At 42.4% G+C, this 23,848-nt stretch overlaps 1 protein-coding gene across 2 annotated transcripts in view; it reads right to left on the reverse strand.

The window, feature by feature from the left end:
• LOC311251445 (glucosidase 2 subunit beta-like) overlaps window positions 1–23,848 on the reverse strand; it is a 122,713-nt gene that overhangs the window by 3,940 nt on the left and 94,925 nt on the right. For both annotated transcript variants that reach the window (XM_084343848.1, XM_084343847.1), the window contains 2 exons: window positions 16,557–16,628; window positions 1,664–1,763 (listed from right to left, as the gene is read on the reverse strand). In XM_084343848.1, coding sequence (XP_084199974.1) covers window positions 1,664–1,763; window positions 16,557–16,628 — 172 coding nt within the window. The remainder of the gene's footprint in view (window positions 1–1,663; window positions 1,764–16,556; window positions 16,629–23,848) is intronic.

A 23,848-nucleotide genomic window follows, 5' to 3' on the forward strand; every position in this document is an offset into this window, starting at 1 on the left:
TGTGGTGAGAGGAGCTTCGTTTTGGCTGTTTTCTTTCGCTTTCCTTCTGGAAATAAGCAGTGCATGGCCTCTTTGTACAGTGAACTTGAGTTGTATTTATTTCTAAGGTGGAAGTCATTATCCACAGCATCTGTGGGCTTCTTTGGTGGAAGGAGTGTTTTTTTTTTAAGTGTCCTAGCTTAAGAATCTCCTTGGTCTCATGCATAAAGTGAGTTCAGCATCATGTATGATCTATGACTCAGGTCAAAAAGAGCTAAAAACCTCACTGTGGCAACCAGTCCTCAGTCAGTGTTACATGAATAATTTTCAGAGTAGTCTCTTGACGGTTGCCAGAGGGTTCTGTCCAAAGTAATGAGGACATTGTTTCTGGAAAGACACTTTTAAAAAAAAATTGTTCCCATACTGTGAATGTTGGGTTGGCAGCAGAACAGTCAGACGGTGATCTCTCAGACAAGGCTAACTTAAACCACAGTCATTTTATCTAAGTCGCGCCTATTTCCCCTAACAATCTGTCAAGAATGAAACTCCACCAGAATTTTCACATTAAAAGTCTAAAGGAAACAAAAAAGTATTTGAAGCTTAATATGGATCAGGCCCCCGGATGGTAAGAGTGTACATTTTCCAAACGACATACTACTGTCAGAAACTTATAAGCTCACCTCCTGTTATCCCGAAGAAAACGCGTTACTACAGCAAGTTTTTGCACCATGCTAATCTGAATTTTGTTTACGTCGGCTTCCCCGCTACGGAGCCATGAAGCCAACGCGCTAAAGCCACGCTGTACGTAGCGGTGTTCCCCGTTTGTTCAAAATGTTTTCGAACGCGTCACGCATCAACAACCCTGCCAAGTGTAAAGTAGATCGAATGAATGGCTCTTGAAACATGTGAATAACATCCAGACAGACATTCTTCACTTGATAGTAAGATTTACCATGCTATCGGTGATTCCTACCTATGGTCACGGCCCAGGCTATTAATATAACGGATGTCTAGATGCATGGACGGTAACTTGGGTATAAATGAACAACTGCACTATCATGTTAGAGGAAAGACACTGGGTTGAATGGTATGACTGTGTTACTGATGGAAGCTGGATTTGCATTAACATGGTGACTTCTTTTTAAAATATAATTTGATATAATTAAATTAAATAAAGGCACCAGCCGACGTTAGAGATTTTACAGTATTTTTTTTGTGCTGACTGGCATTTTAAGTTTTGCTTTCTCAAAGAAAATTGGTTTTATGGTGCAGATGTTTACTGGATTGCTCTGTGAACGTATCTGAAGCTCGCCTACAGCCAAAAAAATAGAAAGTATAATTGGAATATTATTTTAATCTAACGTTTTAAAGTCTAAAATGGCGGCATCTGTCATAATGAATTAAAATCCGTGCGGGGTCTTTATCACATCTTTAATTTAGGGTGCAACTCTAATGAGCTGTGCAAACGACTTCTTTTTGTTCCCTCATCTTTTACTGTATCATCTCCCCATCTGTGGATCTGACAGTCTGTCAGTGTGTACGTACCATTTGTTCGACTGTCTGTCTATTAGTTTATTCATGTCTGCCTCTTTGTGCTCTCATATGCTCCCACTACTATGAGTGTGTGTGTGTGTGTGTGTGTGTGTGCGCGCGTCTTGTATGTAGTTTTGTGGGAAACACTTACTGTAGTACTGCGTGAGCCTCCTTGCCAGCAGGGTTCTCCGTTCTCATACACCATCTGACTGTACTGGTTCTTTGGTGTTCCTGCCCACATCCCCCACTTCCTGTGATAAATAAGGACAAATAAAGAAACGCTTAAGTGCCTGTGGAAATAAAGTTTCTGTCTATCAGTCAGGCCAAATAAAAATCAGTCATTTCCTAATCTTTTATAAACAGTTGGGACAGATTGAGCGCAGAAACATGCATTTTTTCTAAACACCACTAGGTTGGCTTATTGAAAAACACTTTCTCCCAGCAAAAAATAAAAAAGCTGGCAAGATGGCCAGTCTGGCAGTGCCCTCCTTTGGATCCTGGCACCGGAGCTCTCGCGTCCTCTCTCCTCTTCAACAATGGAGGGGAAATATTAATTACCATTTTGTCAGAGTTAATTCTGTGTGCAGTAACACACGAGGGAAGGAGAAGAGGAAAAACACACGACGTTAGCGAAGCCCATCTCAAATGAGGTTGTGCCTGCCCAGTGCTAGCTAATTACATTCTCACCAAACATTTGGAAAACCAAAGCAAACCGGGGTGCCAGTGGACACTGTCCAACACTGCTCGCAGCACCGACAGATGCCATTTGATTACGCTTTCAGCAGCTAACTTCCTCTGATCTTTTGTTGAACTTGAGCAGCGTCTTTGAGGCGGCAGCGGCTGCAGTCGTGCTGCTGGTGAGTATTGATTTTTGTGGAACGCTGTAATCCTGTCGGGGAGGAGAATCTTTTCTACATTTGGTGCATGGTTGATTGAAGATCTCTACTGAAAATGTGTGTTTCTTTGAGGCTAACGACTCTTTTCTGAGTGCAACGCCAAATGCAAATAATAAATTAATCTTTTTCGTTCTCAGGAAAACACACGTCGGAAAAGTAACCTGGTGTTTTTTTGAAAGCTGTTAATTTATCCTGGATAAAAAGCTCCAAAAGCTATAACATACTGCGAATTGTTCTTTTTAATCTGCCTAAGTGCTTTTCTTACCAGTGCCAACCGTGTCACAAATGTGCAACACTTGATTCAACTGCATTGACCTTTAGAGGAGAGATGAAAGTGGCACGATCTGCTCTCTTCTTTGAACACTGCTTTTAGTGTTATTGAAGCTAATCTCCTGCATTTCACGACCTATTACTGTATTTTCATTGGTTCTGCAATTGATCTCGATCGCAGATAATACCTTTTGTAGCTGTAGATGTTTCTAAAGCTCAGCGACGAACACAAATGCATAGGTTAATCCATTATTAATGGTTTTAATTAATATTTTTCCCCAACAACAAACAGAAGCAATTACAAATCCTAGATGAAAGACAAGACGTAGAATATAAAAGAGTTAGGAGGAAAAAGTCTTGTGTTCAACGAAGCGAGAGTTTCCTTCCACATTTCTTTAAATTTCCGTTTCATTCTCATTTGACCTTGATGAGGGCAAACATGGGAGTCCTCCTTCGATTTCAAAAAGCACTCTCCAGCTTTCACAGATACATGCCCGTCTTCAGGTCCCCGAGTGCGGCTTTTCCGCCGTCCATGATGTGCATGGCTTATTTAAGATGCCTGAACAGGTCAGTCAGAGGTGAATTGCTCACACAAGTGGAAGCCGGCTGGGCCCGAGCGTCTCGCCTTTTTCCTTCCAGCCTGTTTGATTGGGTTTTAGCACTCTCTTAGTACCACGAGGCCCTCAAATGGATTGCTGTCAGGGCCGGCAGACGTGGCAAAGCGCGGAAAGTGACAGCGCTCCGGCTCTCGCTGCTAGTTGACCAGCGATCCCTCGCGCGTCACCTCCGTGCCTTCTTGTCTAGCGTAAACCCATCGCCCCCCCCCCCCAACGCACACGAGCACCTCATTCCCTCGCCACACCTTTGTTCACTTCCTTCCTTAATCTCCATTCTCGCTCTGTCAACCGTCCGTGTGGCCCAGGAGGCAGCGCGGGCTGTCAATTAGGTTAAAGTTATCCCTGAGATGTAGTGAACACACTCCAGTCATTTGGAGTCACAAGATGGGATGTTATCGACAGATCACTCCCTGTAATAATACCTACGTGCACTTGTATTGGCAGGCCATTTTTCTACAGTCATTCTACAGTTATCACCAGGCTAGTGCAGAGCCGGTTATTTACACCTGTGGAAAACAGGTTTGGCTTTTCGCAAGACGCTCACTCTCACGTGCAGCAGCAGAGCCGGTCTCCTTAAATCACCTGGGTTGCTGTATCTATGTATCTGCTGCGCCTGTTTTCTGCAGCCAAAGCAGGAAAACGCTGTTTGCCTGCCCGACAAAATGTTCGCTATTCAGATCACAGCAGGGTTTTTCAGGGGAAACGGGCACATTTCTGTCCAACGAAATAGCATGAATGAAGATAATTAAAGTATGTAAATAGATTAACGTTGGCAGCGGAGAGTAAATTGCATCGTGGCTTTTGTAGAAAATCCATTTCCGACCGACTGCAGACGAGGGAGGGGCCACTAACGCAGGCTTCCTTTTAATGATTAATGACGGGAGCCACTGAACACATGCTCCTTTTAAGGCTTAAAAACCTTGAGAATCTTATTTACAGATATCTGGCGTGTGAGTCATTCTTTGTCTGGCCTCCTCTAATGCCATAAAATGCACCTTCCATCACAGATAAAACCTGTAATAGCAGCATATCGAGGCAGCTAAACCTATTATCCTTACATTTACTTTGCGTTGGGGGTGAGATAGTGGGCCTCCGAGAACTCAGACGTGCCTCTAACCGCACACATTAGGGAGTCTAGCTTATTTAATTTTCCCTCTGAATCACTAAGGTGTGATTTCTATTGACACGCAGAATAGCAGATGGAGTTGTGATTTAATTAGATCCAGTATCCACAAAAACAACATTAAAATAGCCGTTTCCTTAATGCCTTCAGAGCCAAGTTTACTGTAAGACTCAATAAAGATAATATGTTGTTATCATGTATGTCCAAACTGCCAATTTAGGAGTTTAAGAACATTGCGAAACACTTTTTTTTTGACAAAATTGGTCTCAGAGTATTGTTTTTTATAATCTAATCCTCATTAGGAATAATTAGCATTAAAGAAGCTGATTAGCTTCCTTTTCTTCTTCTGATAATGGCTTGAGCTGATATAAGCTCCTCTTATTTCTTTAAAACGAAGCGGTCGCCAGTGATTCTGTTTTAAAACTTCATCGCGGCATTAATCCGTACGCCTCGAGTGATAAATCCCGAAGATCCACGGCTAATCTCGCTCAACACTGAGAGGAGAGTTACCCCCTCTGATATAGCCACAAATCAACCTTTCAGAAGCAATTATCATTTAGACAACTCTACTCTGGTGTTTAAACACCCCGCAGATACTGAGAGAAGGGGGGGAATCTGGGCCAAAAGTGTGTTTGTGCACGCCTTGATGTGTGTCTGTGTATGTTTGTGTGTGCCTCGAGACCCTGGGCCTTCACTGGAGAGAAAATGGATGAACAAAACCACAGGGAGAAAAGAACACAATGGTGGCCCCGTTTGGTACGTCTGCGGTTTCCTCAAGAAAAACGGAATATAAATTTGCTCATTTGCCTTCAGTGCTTTCTCTGCATGTTTGTAGACATTAGAAAGCTGACGTAAACTCCACCGAAGCGTCGCCATCACTGCTTCTCATGCACAGCGGCCAACTGCCTGCATATAATTATGTATGAAACGTGTTTGCATACATGTGTAGTGCATGTAAATGAATTATATTTATATTTTCACATCTTGTGCTCTTACAAACACGCAGAGACACTTGAACACGGAGGCAACAAGGGCTGGGTGTTCGGCTTCAATACTTTATGAGGCATCAACTGAAATGTGTCGGCGGTGTCGACAACTTCAAACCGCTGCTTGGTTAGGTTCTTCTTAGGGATCAACCAATATTGTTTTTGCAAGGCGATACGTTTGAATGATGAATGACGATCTTAGTGTAAAAGTTAAGAATAACTAGTCGTGGAATGTAACTAAGTACTTTGTTTCCCCTTGACGTGCTAATTCTGTCATGTCTCCCAGTGAATCAAGTTGTGTCTCGTCTTTTCTCACTTGTTGTCTTGCTCCCTAAATGAAGAAGAAACAGTTTTGCTTTAGAGGCAAATACCGGATTTTTTCTCTCTTCATGATTTGATAACTTTAGTTATAAGTTACTTTGTAGATTGATGTAAATCAGTGTTGCGAGGCTATTACTTGTGATGTGTAACCCCAATCATAAATGCTGTGGGAGGAACATGGAGTAAAAGTAGAGGCAGCTGTATCAGAGTCATAAAACACGTTTTGAAACTAGAATGGCACTCGGTCGCGCACATACCTCCGCCAAGGCCCCACAGTCCCTTTTAATTTAATCAAGCCGAATCCAATATCAAACTTGATAGCCCTGTATCGCTATAAATCTTAAACCACCCATAGCTGCTTAACTATAATTTAAGCTCTCCAGGTCTGTAACAGCCAACCACTAGGACAACAACACAATGCAGGTGGAGGAATAATAGATCAGGATCTGCATCAAATTGTACCAACTCATAGATAACAGCCACCTAAATACATTTTTAAAATCAAGATCCATACAAAAAAAAACAAACAAACAAAAAACAACCCTATTTTGCAATGTAAAGTGAGAAAACTGCGCTTAAAAATACAAGATATTTCACAATATTCGCTTTGTTTTTTACTTGTAATGCCAAATTTCAGCCTCCTAGTGGCTGCAAAAGGGTGGGTCAGCGTTTGACCATCGCTCTTTAAGTCGCAGCTAAAAACACGTCAATATTTCTCGATGTGCCGTATCACAAAGGTCGTTAGGTAAAGGTGCTGAAACCCAGGTATTGTTCTGGCACTAGCAGCCGCTCCAATGACACCCAGCTCCAGAGGCGTCTCCCATCAGTTTCTTTGGTTAGAGAATTTCAACATTAAGCCTCCAAACACGCTCACGTTCATTTGCAGCACCTCTCAACGACCGCATGTGCCAACTCAGCTTTAGATTACTTGTAAATACTTCCCTAACAACCAGCTCCTCATCCTGAATCCTCACCTGTGTTAAGATGGTGTAAAGTCTGTGCTTATTACCGTCACCTTCCCACTGTAGCATCCACTCATTAGCTGCCACCGCAATGAATTATACCTCACAGCTATGCTTTTCGCTGCTTTAACAAGGGGTCTGGAGCAGCAAGTTAGTCCCCTCACTATGCTGTTAATGCGCTAATCATTTTCAGCATGAGACGCCGCGCTGCACTGGCAGGTAGAGAGAGCAATTTGGGAGCCGCTGGCTAATTTGGATTCTGTGAAGCAGCAGCGTCGCTCTCATAGCCGAGCGGTGCCAAGCATCGCTAACCTCTGCCACTCGTGTAAGGTCACCAATCAGAAAGCGGCGTTTTGAGACGAGTCCAGACACTGTCATTACTGTGCCAGTCACTGATGCTCCTCTCACCCTTCCTACCACCCATTGTGCCCAGCACCTTAATGAATAATTCAGAACCATAGGAACATGTGAAGGGCACATGCTCAGTCAGGGCTTTGCTATCACTTCATTCCCTTTTTTTCATTTTATTTCTGAATTATGGGGCACGGAGCAGAATTTAAAATACATTATTCTACATAATAGCGTATGTGGGGACATAAATGCATCCTCATCGGGTCTATTGAAATTTTAGGCGACACCCTGGATGCTGTGCTGGCCGCTTTTTCTTATGTATAGCGCGCTGACCGGCACAATTACTCGGAATCAGCGAGTAACATCCGTGGCACATTTTGTTTTGCATAAACACAACGCGGAGGCCATTTTATGTGCGGCTATAAAACAAACTCAGGGTGCATATTTCATCAACACCTCCTGACAGATATGAATTAGGGCTGATGTCAAACCCAAATCAGTATTCTGTTAACAGCTCACTTGTGCCTCATTAACGACTGGGCTAGATGTTGCCATGGCTACCCAGCAGAAAGGCCATCAGGGGTTCACAGTGTCAGCTCCCCCCGCTCTCCACTCCCTACCACTTTAACCCTCTCCTCAGACACACAAGAGTCATTACCCTTTCGCCTTGATTGCGAGATAAAGTGTGGGCTGCTCAGGGTTCAGGGACCATACAACAAACACATTAGGAAGACAAATATATAGGCGCTACGTTTCCCATATAAGTGAGCGTGCTATATAAATGAATTTCTGTATCCGCCTGGCTGTCAGAGGCTGCACTAGCACACTGTGCCATGCTCTCCTCTTCAGTGTTGGGCATTAAGCGGCTGCCATGTTCCCAGGTAGAGAGGGCCCCTCTCTTTGCTAATGGCACTCCAGCGAATGACCTTGACAGCTTGAAAATGAGCACATTAAGTAGAACACTTAAATGTATAATTATGCACTTGTTCCAGTGGAACTGTCACTACTCTGTAGGTTAAGTCATTACGGCTTAGATAAGATGAAAAAATTAAATAATCAAATGAATCCTTTTTTTTTTTTTTCCGCCCGAATGTCTATCAAAACAATTAAGGGACGGCACCGGCTTTGATATGAACACATGAAAGGGAGCATCACTCCACTCATTAAGTGAGCACATTCGAAAAAGCAAAGCAGTGGAGAGGAGAGCAACAAACACAGCCATTAGTCATTTTTACTAAAAAAGGAATAGACATTGATATGTTACGTGCTTGTTTTGTGCTTGACAGACTGATTAAAAATTAAATCCAAACTGCAAATTAATGTATGTAATGTAATAAGAACTCCTGCACTGTGTCAACCTTTAGCTGATGAAAATGTGAAATATATCAATAAGCTCCTGTCAATGCTCTTGACCAAGGCACTGGCTAATAACTGGACTTGGTACCTCTGCAACGCCGCTGGTTCTTAAGAGATTGAATGCAGCGAATGATTTTTCCCTACAAGGATCATTAAAGGTAACATAACTGTGGCAAAACGAATACCCCGATGTAAAAATCAGCAGGTAGGAATAATTGTGGAGTATACAAAAGATCATCGACACCAGCTTGGAGAATAACCCCCAGATCACACCGGCATGTCTGTCAAGATGCATAGCGCAGATCGAGGCCAGGCAAGAAGTCAGACACTGGAGCAGCATAGAGCATCTGGTCCATTTTCAAAATAAATCACCCTGCGCAGACGTGACACCTGCAGCGCAACAGAGTCGGAAATATTACCACGCTTAAAACAGACACAAGAATAAGCAATTTAACTACGTAGCCTTCTCGTCCATGGTAGAAGCACAACAATCAAGAAAAGTCAGGAAATAAACGCAATCTGAGCAAGTCAGCGACAAGTTTAGACGTGCAACAGCAGAACAGAGTGGATGTTTTTCAGCAGCTGAGATTACAGCTAAGAAGATGGAAGAAATGATCTGACAATTAAGCGTGGATACCAAGTTACGATGGCGTAACCATACATGCTGTCACGCTGGTAAAAAATTCATGTGTATGCTAACACATGCTAACGCTAATTGTGGTATAACTTTTAAAAGAACATGAAGGTTTGAACTTTAATATGAAGTGCTAGTGTAGCTAATTTAGCACATATCTAACAACCACTCTGTATGATGCTAACATAGTCCGGTGGTTTCATTTAGTAAATAATGGCCACCATGATGATTCAAACCTCTTTCCTCCTGTAACCCAGGTCAGCTTGACAACATGACTTTGTATGCAGTTAAGTTTTGTTTCGTGTTCCTGTTCTCACAACTCATCCGACATTGTTTGGTGACTCACGCAGAGTTAGTGGATGCTGAAAAATATTGTCAAATATCAACATTGTCAAAACGCCAGAAAACATTCGGATTGTATTTTTAGCCTCTAACTGTCGTACTTACGTGAGGCTATTTTGCCAGGAGTTGCTGAAGTGTGTGTGTCATCTCCACATTCAGTCTCAGGTTGATGTACCATTTCTTTTGTGCTCATTTGCAACCTGCTTGTGTTTGAGTAGTTTTTACAGCAATAATCTTACAGCTCCCTTGTGATTGCTGTGCAATAAAAATGGCCACCTATCGAGATAATTAGCCACAGTACTTTTCTCCTATTTATACATGCGCAGCCACTGCAGAAAACTGCAAGTGAACAGTAATTAATCTTAAAAGGAGAAGGGACGTGATTTATTTCCTGTCGCTCCTTTTAATACTTTTAAAAAGACATTGGGCATTTCAGCAGCCCCTGTGAGAAATTGACTCTTATTGATCAAATGAAACATATTTCCATATTACCATGGTCACAGAGTAGAGGCTCCTCTTTCTCGGGCCTCCGCCAATAAATTTGCTCAGCTGGATCATTCAAGCCCCTCAAAGGACTTTGACAGCCTGGAGGCATTCACATCGCTGCACCTCTTTCTCTCTGCACCTGGGGACTTTTTTTTCTTCCCTCTACGTTACATTTTGGACATCTTTTATTTACAAGAACCGCGGAATCGTGGCGAAAACAATATACGGTCACGAGCGCTGGTTTTTAAAGTGAGCCCGGCAGCAGGTGTGGGAAAACATCGTTAAACTACATCCGTATGTAGCTCAAAAAAAAAAAGGAAAAAAAGGCAGATCTGTAAACAGCATGCGTATGTCTACAGTGTGCCGCTACAAACAGCCAACCTATTTGTATTTTCCACGGTGGCCAGCACATCCCACTCTCTCTGGGGTTGCTCCGCGCTGTCATTTCAACTGCCTGGCTCCTTCGCAGTGGGCATACACAGTCATTCACTGTGGTTTCAATGTTGCTAGGCTACCTCACTTCTCCACTGTTTTCTGTTTGAAAATCTACTGTTCAATAAAGCAGTTCAAGGGAGACCTGTGGGTTTGAATACTGAGCGATATGAACCTGCAGGAGTAACTGACAACACTAATAGCCTTTTTTTGTATTTCACAATACCCTTTTTTTCTTTTTTCCCTTGACTCGATTGCGCAGCAGCACTATCTGCGCCTACCTCTGCAGCCCATGCATCTCCTTCAGTCAAAATATTCATATATCAGAACATTTATAACCTTCTCCGGATAGATTTTCCTGTTTTAAAAGTGTACAATCTGAGTCATATCTGAGTGGTGAAAATCTTCCCTTTGTAGTCTTCCACACTTCTTTTATGGCTCGTATATTCCTATCCGCCCAGCAGTGTCTAGGAGTTATTATTATTCTTGTTTAGTCTATCCTGTTTTCAGCGTTGGATGTTGGGCGTATTCCAAGCGCGGACTGACAAAAACAATGTGTTTCCAAGGTTGAAGGGTGAATAAGCGAGGTGCTCGCCGAGGCCCTGCTCAATTTCAGCCCTGCCTTTCGTCTCTCTCCCTGCCATCTCCCGACGATGACGAGTGCAAAGCAGTTTGACCCCGGCACAATAGAAGGCCCCGGCTCCTTGAACTTTGCAGGGCGACGCGCGCCGCCCTCGTGATCCCGACTGCGTGGCCACCTGATTTCCCTGGAGTCCCAAAACAAAAACTCATTGGATGACCCCTGGACTGATCCCTTCCTCCTCCACAGCTACATTTAAATCATCCCACCCTCCTCCGTCTAGAGGAGAATATGCTCCATCTTAGCATGGAGATGCTATTATTCTCGCAGTCTTGCATCTTTTATATATTTGTTTTCCCTGGCCGCAAACTATAAGGTCTGTAGAGTCATGTTTGATCTACACTTTTCTTACACCCTTTGTCTTGATTGGCCTTTATGAGAGCATACATTATAATACAGAATGAAGGTTTCTGAGTTCAAACTTCTTGTCTGAGTCCCGAGTCTTCCACATTATTGCATTTGGAGTTATTTACATGTGTTTATCCTAAGCTGACGCTGAGAGGGGCTACATAAATATTTCAAATGCACTTCTGCTCATGCTGAAAGGTTATCTGGCCAGACGCCGTAAAAGGGCTGTTTTCTGTGGTTGTTGCAGGAAATGGCTCGAACACTAAGCTAATTACTGGATGTTGACAATGGACTTCCTGGGGACTTAAAAACTTAAATGCATCAGAGTGATAGTGAGCTCTGGTGCTGCATGTATTTGAGCCATTAGAAGAAAGAAATAATAATATGAGGTTGTTTTGGGTGCTCAGTGCAAACTGGAAGAAACTGCTGCTGGTGTCTGGTGTTATACACTTGATTGTTGATTGTATCGCCTCAGTACGAACCTGTTTCTTGTTTGTAGTTGACTTCACACTCCGTGCTTCTGCCAATGAGATTTTGAAATTACTACTTTGTTCTGTGCTTTGTCATCATTTTCCCAACAGTGGCATAATGTCACTGCATTTGATTATGTCCCTGTGATTTACCATTGTAGCGTTTTTGTTTCACTTGAATCTTCTAAAATAAGAAAAAGGCTGTCGCACTTTGCTTTCCTCTGTTCTTTGTGTTTTGCCCCATTTTTAATGCCGCTTTAGTTCCCTACCTGGACTTTTGACCCATGAGCACTCTCAATTCCCAACGCAACCAATCAGCCGTAGGGTGGCGAAGCACCAAGACCCTTGTCACATATTAATAGATTATTAAGGACATGGTTGTGGGCACCATGATAAACAGCAGAAGATGCCTGAGTTTCTTCATTTTCTGTTCAATGTTTATTTCCTCTTCAGTTTTGAGTACCAGATCACTCTACTTTCTGTATTCACATAGCATTGAGTGTTCTTCCTTGTTACCTGACTGTGCACTGTTTCACTTAATTTTGTCCAAAAACCGCCTCAAGAGTCATAAACGTGAGTAATATTAAGCTGGAAACAAATTTGGATTGTATCAGCTATATTAAGTAGAGCCAGACAGATATGTTGGTTAGTTGACAGTATCGATGTACATGTTGCCAAACGTGTGCAAATATAAAACCAAACTTTTTTTTAGAGATTATAATATAGAAAAAGATGTTTAGGATAATTTATTATTATTAAATTCTCAGTAAGTTTACTGTTTCAGTGCCCTGTTATGTATCTTTGTCACGAGTGTTTGATAACCACACTTGAGGGGTCATTGCAATATCTGCCGATGTATCAAGATTGGATGTTTTTACTAAGATATCATCGATATCAGCCCCAAAAATCCAGTATCAGTCGGGCTCTTATAATAAGAGGTGACAATAACTGTTTTAAAAGAAAAGTTAAATGAGATGTTGATACGACTAATGTCTGTGCTAGGGCCAGGCAGAGGTTAGCTTAGATTAGCATACTGGAAGTAACTGCTCTCGGCCTAAATATAGTGTAGAACATAACTCCCCGTAAAACCACAAATTGTCTTTTTTAGACCTTTCTTGTAAACAAATTTAACAAGCAAGATAAAACATGTTAATAAGTGAGCTCTGGGGTGCTCTTCCTCCTTAAAATCATGATGCTAAGCTAAGCTAACTATAGTTTTGGCTGCACGCGTAAAGCACGGACACAGAAGTGGTAATGATGGTCGTATCTCACCCTCAGCAAGAAAGAGAATAGCTTTCTCTACCCAAAGTACCATTCTCTTATATCTGCCATGACGTCTTCTTCAAGGCAACATATACATGTGTGCAAAGAGGCTAGAAAGTTGCTGTCTGAACTGCTAATGCATTAGTCACAAACTACAATCTTGTGTAGGCAAGTGGGAAAAATGTAGAAAATGATCAAATGCCAAACACAACAAAAAAGAGACCGTAGTTCCAAGACCAGCCGCGTCTGAAGACACTTAAAGGAATATTTGCACTTAAAAAAAAAAAAAAGACCATCGAGTTGAATCGAGAAGATGAGAGAGACTCGAAAAACAACTCACTATTAGCACACATACTTCAGCTGTGACATTGTAGAGAAACACGTTAATACCATGGAGGCTTGTGGTAAATGAATGCGGCACGCTGGCGACAAAGGGTGATAATGTTCTGCTTGTATGTACAGCATGCACAGTGTATGTGCGTCTCGTTTGTTCCTCAAACAAAGCAGAAAGTCGGTGCTTTCATGTTACGTAAGCTAAAGACGGTAACAAACAGTGTGTGTCCTGTATGCTCCTGCACATTACTGTTTTACATATGCATGTGTTTGTTTGTGTTTTCAGGTGGACCGTATCACTAAACCTCATGTTTGCTGGCCTGTCAGTGTACCCACCATGTCTGCCCGGGGTGGGGGGGGCTGTGGGTAGAGGGGGACATTATGAAGATGGACGACGCTGTCACAGTGGGATGGTGTTTGTCGCAATGCAAGCATTTTCTTCTACTCTATTATCATTATGGTGGCTGATGTTATTGTTACAATAGCCATTTCAGGAAGCGGTTGAGCTGCTGAGACCGAAAGGCAGAAACGGCTAAATGGAAAACGGAGACATTGGAATTCAGGAGGTGAATACGAGTTGTATAATATCTACATTTACAGATAATTGGGAGCATACAGTATGACTGCTGTGCCTTATGAAATCTTTATGGCCATGTGTGCGGCCACAATATCAGCGCAAGCAGCTACAAAAGGAAGTGTTCCCGGGCTGATTTATTGTTCCTTAAGAACATTTGTAAAGTTAATGGCCTAACACCAACTATGCTGCAAAACCAAGCATGAAGGAAGGTTAGGACTCTGGGAACAATTTTAACTTTTATGAGCCTTGACACACTTCACCAACTGAGCGCCGGCCATGAGCGGTAATCAAAAATCAGCAGCAGCAGCCTCCATTTAATGCCGCAGAAACGTAACATAACTAATCCAAATTAGTCCAAATGGCACGAGCAAGTATTAGCAGTGTCACCGCCGCAGCAGTCACGGTTCCAGCTTCACACTCCCGTCGACAGGCCACACATGTTAATGCCGTCTCTCCTTCTCCCTCCCCTGCTCTCTCTCTCTCACATGGTTGTCCTTTAGGATGCCGAAGCAGGTGTGATAAATGCTGCCGTTTAAATCAAAGCACTCCCCTCTCCCCCCCTCACCCCCTCTGGGGAGAAGGAGGATGCCTCCATGCAGATTGATATCAGGAGGCCCAGCCACATCCTGCAAGGGCTGACTGATGGTCTGTCTGGATAAAAAATGAACTTTATTCCCAGCGTGTGAGCTATGATTCATGTCCTCCCCCCGCCTCCCCCTCCTCTCCCAAAACCATTCCACATATACCCCTCGCTACACACTCTCTAGAAACTGTGTAGTACATCATATAGTGCTGCCTACAACCAAGGGGTTTGTGTGTCCATGTCATAAAACAAGTGATATCATACTAGTATTATTTTTACGTAGAATAAAAAGTCCAACATCCTTCTACTTTCTAGGGAGCGGGAAATGGCCATCCATAATATTTTCTCCTGCATTTGGTAAAACATTTTAAACACAAATATATATATTAGAAATCATTCCCTCGAGTTCTGTCTGGCAGCGATTCCTTCCAAACAGAGTGACCAACTCTCATGAGCGGAGACGTGATTGACCACTGGTTCCGTTTGGTCCTTCTGCCCTTCCATACCATCATGAGTGACAGGCAGGCAGAAGCGCCGGGGTCACATTACTCACAGTTAGCATTCTGTTCTTCCTCTTTCCTGCGCTAAAAACATGGTGAAGCATTGCACTTTCCGCTCCAAAAGTGAGTGGGTAGTGTGGGAGGTGGCGGTGCAAAAAAGAACACAGCCCTGCTTCAGATTCCAATTAATTTGCCATCTGAAACTACATGTGCAGGAAGGGATAATTGCTAATGAATTATCTTTAACGTCTCACTTCAAATGCCAAAAGAAGACAAGTCGAGCCTAATGGCATCACATCTCGAAGGAGACGAGATGTTTTGACACCTCGTCGCAAATTTGCAGCGGTCATTTATGCCTTTATATTGTCTGCTAGCAAAACATGTAGTTAGCCCATGTGCCTGCTTCAACCGAAGCAGAACTGCAATTGAGTCCTCCTCTTCGGGGAGGAGCTGCAGTGGATCATAAAAGCTTTTTTTTTTTTTTTTTTGCAGAGAGATGTCGATGGAAAAGCGTTTCCATAATTGCACCATATAAAAACGTCGGATCACTGACGGTTAAGGGCTAATGAGAGTGTGAAAGGACAGCGAGACGACATCCCGTAATCATCACCTCAAAACTAAAAGAGAAAAGTAGGAAAAAAAACAAGGAAAACATCAGTATGATATTAATGTTTTTTCTTTAACGGTTGTTTCAGCGGGTACAAAAACTTGAAATAGAGAGGTACTATTACACTATAGCCCGGGTTTCTGTTGATCCCATAGAGCAATTTCACCTCCAATCTACACCGACAAAGCTGAACATCTAAAAGGCGCGTTTCCATGGGGACTGAGTGGCATCTTTCATAGCACGTAGGCATTTTGATACACACCAATGTCCAGCCGGCGACACAGCCAATCCCAAGGGGATGGTAAAAGGCCAGAGCGTAATCCTTCAGATGAAATTGAAACCCTTCGAGGCTGAGGAAATACAACCCCAGCAGTATATGAAACTCGCCCCCTGTTTGTCATTGATCAAAAGGCATTAAAACCATAATAGAGATCTGTAAGCGATTGATTAAAGGTCGTATGAAGCCTAACAGAGATTGAATACGAATTATTTTTAAAAATCGATAGCGCAAATATTGGTCTTAGGGTAACTTGATATGAGCACTATAACAATGATTAAAGAGCTTTCATCGGAGTGCAGCAGTGGGATTTGTTTCATGTCCACTCATGAAATGAGAAATGCTGCCGTGTGAGTTTATCTAATTGGTATAAATAAGAACAATTGAACTTTTCTGGCTTCATTGCATGATGAAAAGACCGAGGATAACAACATTTATGTTGGATTTATACAGCTGGTGCAGGAAAAAAACTCCTCGTGTGGCTTCTTATTAGAAGAGTGAGTGTGTTCTGATATAGAATCTAAATGTCACAGAACACAGTGTGCTCACATGCTCTAAAGCTCTTTCTGGAAATAGTTCCCACATTTCCTCTTTACCTGACGTGGCCTGGCAGGTTATTGTTTTGTACTTTGACCGTGGGGACATAAGAGAAGATAACTGAGGTACTTACCCTAATGAGACCTCTGTTCCTGCAGTGCTCTTTTGAGTGACTTGATTGAACGGACACAGGGTATAAGTATACCTGCAGAGCGGAAAAAGAAAACATAATGTTCACATTGAGAAAACTGGTGCACAAGGTTCAATCCACGGTGGTTATACTTTCCCTCACAGCACTTCTTTACAGCTGCTCTTTTTCCTTGGCTTTGATGAAAGACCACAGGTACAGTATACATCAGTTTTGGCAAAGTGTTGCTGTTGTTCAGTCGATCTGTTAAACACAGTCAAGTCTATTTATTATAAATGTGATGTTATGCAGCTCTTACATTGAAGCTAAAGCTAGATTAAAGCAACTCTACACAGTATTTTTCTATTGCACTCATTTGGACACTTTAAGCTTACTGTTTTGGTTGTTTTGTTTTGGCTAACTGCCGGCAAAGTGAAAAAAGTTAGCAGCTACAGTGGCTGGTGAACACAGCAGAGCTAAAAGCTGAGTGAATATTGGACTTTCATTTGGCAAGTGTCCAGAAACAATGCCCTCCAAATGGATGCTAATGTTGCCACAAGTCTGGATGTGTACATACTGCAGGTTTAAATGTTGTGTTTATACCAGATTTAAAGAAAAGGAAAAAGAGAAGCAAGTTGTCAGGCTCTATGAAAAACCCACAGCAGACAAGCAAGCTAAAGCGAAGACAGTAAAAGTCCGTCTTTTACAAAGCAGAATTATTGAACAGTGAGACTCTATCCAGGCTGAGTGGCCATCTACTGGGACAGAAGATTGACAGGGAGCTAGCCTGCCACCCGCAGCTCCCCACACTAAGGCAAAGAGGAGTCTAAAGGACTTAGCAATTAGCAGAGACCATAACTAAATGTTCTTGCTGGCGATAGAGCTGGAGAGCAGAGGCATGATCACTAGCTCCAGTAACAAACTGATCAAAGACCTCGATGGTGAAACTGATAGGGGGCAAGGCAGCCCGGCTCTTTTCCCTGACATTTGAACCATTACACTCACTGTTATAAAAGAGCAGAGGATGCCCAGACAGCCCCGATGACAGAGAGAGAAAAAAGATAGAGTGAACGAGTGAGTGAGAAAGTGCCGGGTGGAGGGAAAAAAATGGCTGCAGCGTCAGTAGACGTGGGCCAGGAAGTGCGGAGGGGGGATCAAAAGCCGCATTAGAGAAAAGCAAGATGAAAGAAAGAAAATGATGAACATCAGATAAAGGGAGACGGTGGGAGAGAGGTAAGGGATTGGCTGCCGACTTCTTTCGCTCATGCGCTTGTTTGCGGATTGCATTAAATGCTTCTCATCTCTGAGACTTTCATTTAAGCATTTATCCTTTCATGTCTACTGTATGTTTCCAAGGGGATGCCCCTCTCCCCATCCACAAGATATAAGGGCAAGGAAAAAATAACAGAAGCATCTTACTTCGCTGCAGAGGAAGCAGCAGAATGAACATTTGTCGACTCCATTACCCCTCCAAGACTTTTGACGCTTTGTAACAAGGTTCCTACTGGGATGTTTGCTTATTTATTTGTATTCTATTAGTTTATTCCGCTACTTTATATTCTTCAGCCATGCTAGCAGCAGTGTTGGCCAGTCCACCACTTTGGTCCGGACTGAAATATCTCCAGAACTATTGGGTGGACATTCATGTTCTCCCAAGAGTTATTCCCATTGATATTGATGAATCTCTGTTTTTTTTCTTTAGCGCTAGCACAAGGTAAAGGTTTCCTTTGAGATGCATGAACACGTGCACCACATACTGGTTCAGTACGTGGTGCTCATCGTGACAAACGTGTCCACTACTTTGATTTATGACCAAATACTAGAGTAACTAATAACAATCCCATTACCCTCAGCTGGACTTTGTGTTTAGTGCTTCAGCAAATGTTAACAAAATGGTGAAAGTGGTAAACATTAACTTGCTGGCACTGTCACTGTTAGCATACAGCCACACTGTCACTGCAACTTAGCTGTACAGCCTCAAAGGGATGCTAGCATGGCTGCAGACGCTCGGTCTCGCTCACCTCTTCAGGATACAAGAAGACCTGAGATTAGGTGAAAGGTTTCTTCACAGCTGGCCTTGACCTTATCAAGGATACTCGACACCTTCAGCTCCAACATTACATTACAAGTTAGCAGGGCACCCACGCCTGACGGTCCAATGGAGACCTTACATAACTGCTGCATGGTAGCTCAAGGCAGAAATCGAAAGTCATCAGAGCTTTGGTCCAAAATTTTAAGATGTACAACAAATTAACCTACCAGGACCTTTAAAAAGTGCAATCGATGCCAAATAAAACAATGTCTTGTGAGCCAAATAGCCTCACATACTACAAATAACTGAATAATGAAAATAAATAAATCTGAACTCCCTCTCGAGACTGGCTTTATTGTTCCTCATACAAGCCACTAGATTCATTAAGTTTGTAAAGCAGGTGTTTCAGCAACAACAAACATCCTCATCTGAGCCCGGAAACAGATGGCACCTGATAGACAGAGGTACACTGAGCAGAGGAAGGGGGGAAGGAAAAGGGGTAACGCAGTGAAAAAGCAATCAAATGAGTCCCTTAAGGGAGTACCCCTGTATGTCTGTACCTCTCTTCCCCCTCTCTATCACCCTCTCTCTTACCCTCAAGGCAAAGCCATCCATCCCTGCCCACTTTTGCTGACATGCCAGTGCTGCACCAAAACAAAAAAAAAAGAAAGGCGAGGCTATTTGTGTGCGGGGGCACTGCAATCTGACCTTGGATGCTCGCCTCCATGTGGCAGCCTGTGAGAAAACAAAAGCCGGCAAGGCAACACAGAAAATGTGTCGCTGGGTAAAAAAAAAAAAAAAAAAAGTTAGGAGAGATAAGAAATGCCGAGCCCAACATGCGGACGGAGGTGCAGGTTGATTAGCTGTCTGTCTCCGAGACAGACACTCCACATTCTGCCGCCTGCGTTACATAAATGGGACGCAGCAGAAAGGTCAAACAGGCACATTTACACAAACTGTCCCCAGCAAATGAGCACAGTGTGACACGAAGGAGGGGATGTCCGCTGAGATGGACGGGCGGTGACAAAGGCTGACTGACAGCGGTGACAGCGATGGAAATAAAAGACAAAGACAGAGGAAAAGGGGAAGACGGAAAGATAAAAAAGAAATAAAAGTACGCAAAAGAGCGTGGGAGGGAGTCAGAGAGTGCTGGTGGTGACGCTGATCACATGAATCACGACTGAACAGGCCGCGAATATGACAGATGATGACGTGCAGCAAGGGGGACACTGGGAGGATGATGCCAAGGATAAGAAGAGAGGATAAAAGTTGGTGGGTCACTCGTTTAACCTTTGACGACAATTAGAAGGCTATGATGAGCAGCGGATCAGAAATGACAACACCTCTCCTCCCAGTCCGGCTCTGAACTCCACACCGAGTCTCTTTCTGTCCCCCACGTTCCATCTGTCACCGGCTGACAATGCAGCTCAGACACTAGCCATAATAAGTCGGTACCACTGTGTCAATCTTCGGCAGGTGTTCTGGGGCCTGAAGGTACACAGTTAGAGAATAAATATCTTAGATGCTACCACTTAGCCCCTCAGGCAGCATTTCAAGCTTCACTGGATCGGACCTCAGGCTAGGTTCACTCAGGACTCTGCTGATGTCTGGCGCAGAACTAGTTCCAAACTGAATACTTTCCAATTTAAAAGTGTATCGTGTAACATTTACCTAAAATTACATAAAATGTCTATACGGCTAGACTTTTGTTATATATATTATTGAGTTGAAACAATGTTCAAACACAGACAAATCTGTCATTCTACCCAAGGCAATGGTTCATTTCATTTGGAGAAAGTAAATCACAAGCGTGAACAAAACTTTATTATACTACCTCGTCCGTGAAAATGTCTGCCTGAGTCACGTCAGATAGATTTTCATCCGCTATGGTGGTTTTAACAATTTAACAAAAACAACTTAACAGTCAGAGTGTCAGCAGGAACCACTGTGCAATAAATCCTGCCACTGTTTTTAATGTAAATACTGCAGAAAATCCTGCACTCCATACAATTGCACTATTTTTTTTCTTACATTACATATTAGTCTTAATTTTACATTAATTTATTTTCTTTTTAGATGTAATGTTTAAAACTATTCCCTGTACATTGAGAGCACATTTAACCGGAGTCCTTGTTGGTGTACATATACTTGGCTAATAAAGCTGATTCTGATGAAGTCGACAGCTCCCGTGATCCCAAGCTACTTCATCAGTGTCATCAAACTAATCCAACTCAGAACTCAAAAAAATTGCTGCACCTCCTGCTAGAAAACGTACAATACAACACCACTGACATCACACAACAATGGCAACACCTATAGGTAGGGGGTAGTTTTGTATTATGCTAGTTAAAGTCGCAGTATGCAAGAATTTTGCTTAAAAACATTCAAAATTTGATTAAAACTATCATCAGAATGTGAAGGAAGGACAGTTTTAGCGTCATGACATCTATGCATTGTATTGCAAAGCATTTTTAGCACGCTAACCAGCTAGCCCCGTCCTGGTTCAAAGCTTCTATCCTAGTAGTGGAAACACCAACACTTCCCTGGTGCTCCCAGCTGGGTTGCTAGCTGCACGGCAAGCTGAGCTAACTAGCTAAATGCAGGTACAGTTGGCAGCAGTTTGCGGTTATTGTAGCGATAGCTCCTCATGGTTTGTTTGTTTTTGTCCCAAACTTTTCTCTAGCGACAGTGTTCATAGATCAATCCATTTGCTGAGTACAGGGTTATTTTTACACATAGCATTTACAGCCCAAACACCAAAAATGAGAGCCAAGTTGCTATAAACTATAATTATTCTTTGACAGTCCATTGTTAATTACAGATCTGACACAGACACCCAACTGGTAGTCACCGGGGCTATACAGGAAGAAAAGAGATTTATTCCACAGTCCACTGAGATCCAGTCAAGAGAGGGAGAAGGAGAGAGACAGCAATTAAGCCCTTCTCCCACGAGACTGCTATGTGACGGCGTGGGTGGAGTTCAGTGAGGGTGACACTGCAAACTGCAGCAAGTCAACACTAGCTAATTGGTTTACAGGTAACGTTGTGTACACTCGGCTGGCATGCCATACAGGTCAGAGGTGACTCAGCAGTGTAACGTGATGTGGTTAATTGTTTAGAAGCAAACTTTAAGAAAAAAACTAACACTGTTTATCTTGATAGCACAGAGCAACGTTAGGTCACATGTCTATAAGTAGAAAATGCTTCAACACTTTTAACATTGCAGAAGAGGTTAAACTCCACCGAGCTTTATTCATTTACTTAGTCATCTTCATGATATTTTAAGATTGACATTTTTAAAATTCAATTCAGAAATGAATATAAGTTAATCCTGGAAAAGCTAGGCTCCGATGCCATTGATAAAAAAAGGTATTTGTGTAATTGTTAGAAAAATGAAGCACACAAAAATATACACTGCCATAGAAACAAAGAGGCACAATCTCGAAAATGAGCAGCTTTTCTGTTGAACTATGAGTAATGAGATAACAGTTAATTGCTTTATCACCTTTTTGCAAGCAATGTGCAAGGTGTTTTATAATTATAAGCTTATAACGGTCATATTTACGTAAATAATAGTAAATGCCCTAGTATCACCAAAATAAATATGGAACATCTGCCTAATTTGATTGGGGGGGGAGTTATTAATATAATGACCAGTTTGGAAGGACATGTTGTCTGGCTCTATCCTATTTATGTTTGTGTTGTGTTTTGTTTTGTTAGCTAGAGTTAGATGAATAAATTGATACCACTATAACCTCCATAGCATATATATGAAGCCACAGGTAGCAGCTAGTTAGCTTAGCAAAGAGTGTAAACGGGGGAAACAGCAAAACAAATGGGGTGCACTGTAACATGTTAATTAGTGAGATGAAGCGGTGCAGACCCATTATGCTACCTTCTGCTAGCTGTTTCTCCCTGTTTCCGGTACATGTGCTAAGATAAGCTAAGCTAAGCTAATCGGGTGCTGGCTGTAGCTCCCAATCAGCAGCGAAACAGAAATGAAAGCGGCATCAATCTTTCCATCAAACTCTCAGCAAGGAAACAAATAAGCCTATTTCCCAAAATGTTGAACTACTCCTTTAAGAGGAATTGGCAAACATGTATTCAGTGTGAACATACCCTACAGTAACTACAGGCTCTTCTGATTATCAAGTTCACTCACTCGATATTGTAAAGGAGCAGCTGTGAAACTCATTTTTGGAATCTAATTCACATATTAAATCTTTAAGCAGACTCGCACATTTCGTTATGTGGAGACACCAGATATGTGTTTTTGTTCCCCCTCCACCACCTGAATCAATAGTGAATCATCTGACCTGAGTGTAAAGGCTGCAGGGTTGTCTAGCGCCTGTCTGTCCTTTAATCAGCAGATCCAGCTTTAAGCCTCTGTGTCAACAAGTCTACACCTTGCTGAGGTGTCCTCGGTGCAGGTTAGAGCTGCAACTGAACCCTTCTTACTGGTAACAGCTGACAACAATACGGGCTCTATATGTGACTGGAATGCTCCGTCTATCCTCAAGTGCAAGGTTACCGACCAAACAGAAAACACACAGCCATTATGGATTATACACCTTACTGAAAAAACCTGCATTGCACATTGCGTAGACCTACCTTTATTTTAAAAACGGGCACCTGGAAAAGGGGCATTCCCTGGACTAAACTCAGATAAGTGCTGATGAGTTGAGTTTTAAAACTTAGAAAAATGCTGAGCTAGGGACGCTCCAACATATTGTTATTGTCCGAGGCCGTTTTCTTTCTGGTTCTGCTGCGGTTTCCCTACTTTAAATGTTTACCTGCAATGATTTTCTTGTATTTTACAGTGAATCAATAGGACATCAGAAAATTAGAACAGCACTTAAGTGTGTGCTTACAATAAATATGTTTTTTGAAGTTTAGATGAATCGTATTTTAAATGCCTTTTTGTTATGTGTTGTTCCAATCCTCAAACAAGCACACGAAAAACATACACCCTCCCCTTGAAAAGAAAGTTTTGTTTAGAAAGCAGCAAGCATAAACGCAGAACGTGCTATTTAACTGCATTGATGGCTATAAACATACCGTTTAATGTATTAATAAGCATGACAAACTTTATTTTTCTCCGTATATTACAGTCAGGAAATGCAAATGTTTCCATGCACCTTTTATTATACCAATCACTTTACTGTGTTAACTGCAGTAACTGTAACTGATGAAGGGAGCAAGGCCTGTTCTTATATTTAAGGTGCAATTGCCTTGTATTACAACAGCAGATGTTTTTCTGATATAA

The sequence above is a fragment of the Pagrus pagrus genome (assembly GCF_965226575.1).
Source record: "Pagrus pagrus genome assembly, chromosome: 22".
NCBI classification, from domain to species: domain Eukaryota; kingdom Metazoa; phylum Chordata; class Actinopteri; order Spariformes; family Sparidae; genus Pagrus; species Pagrus pagrus.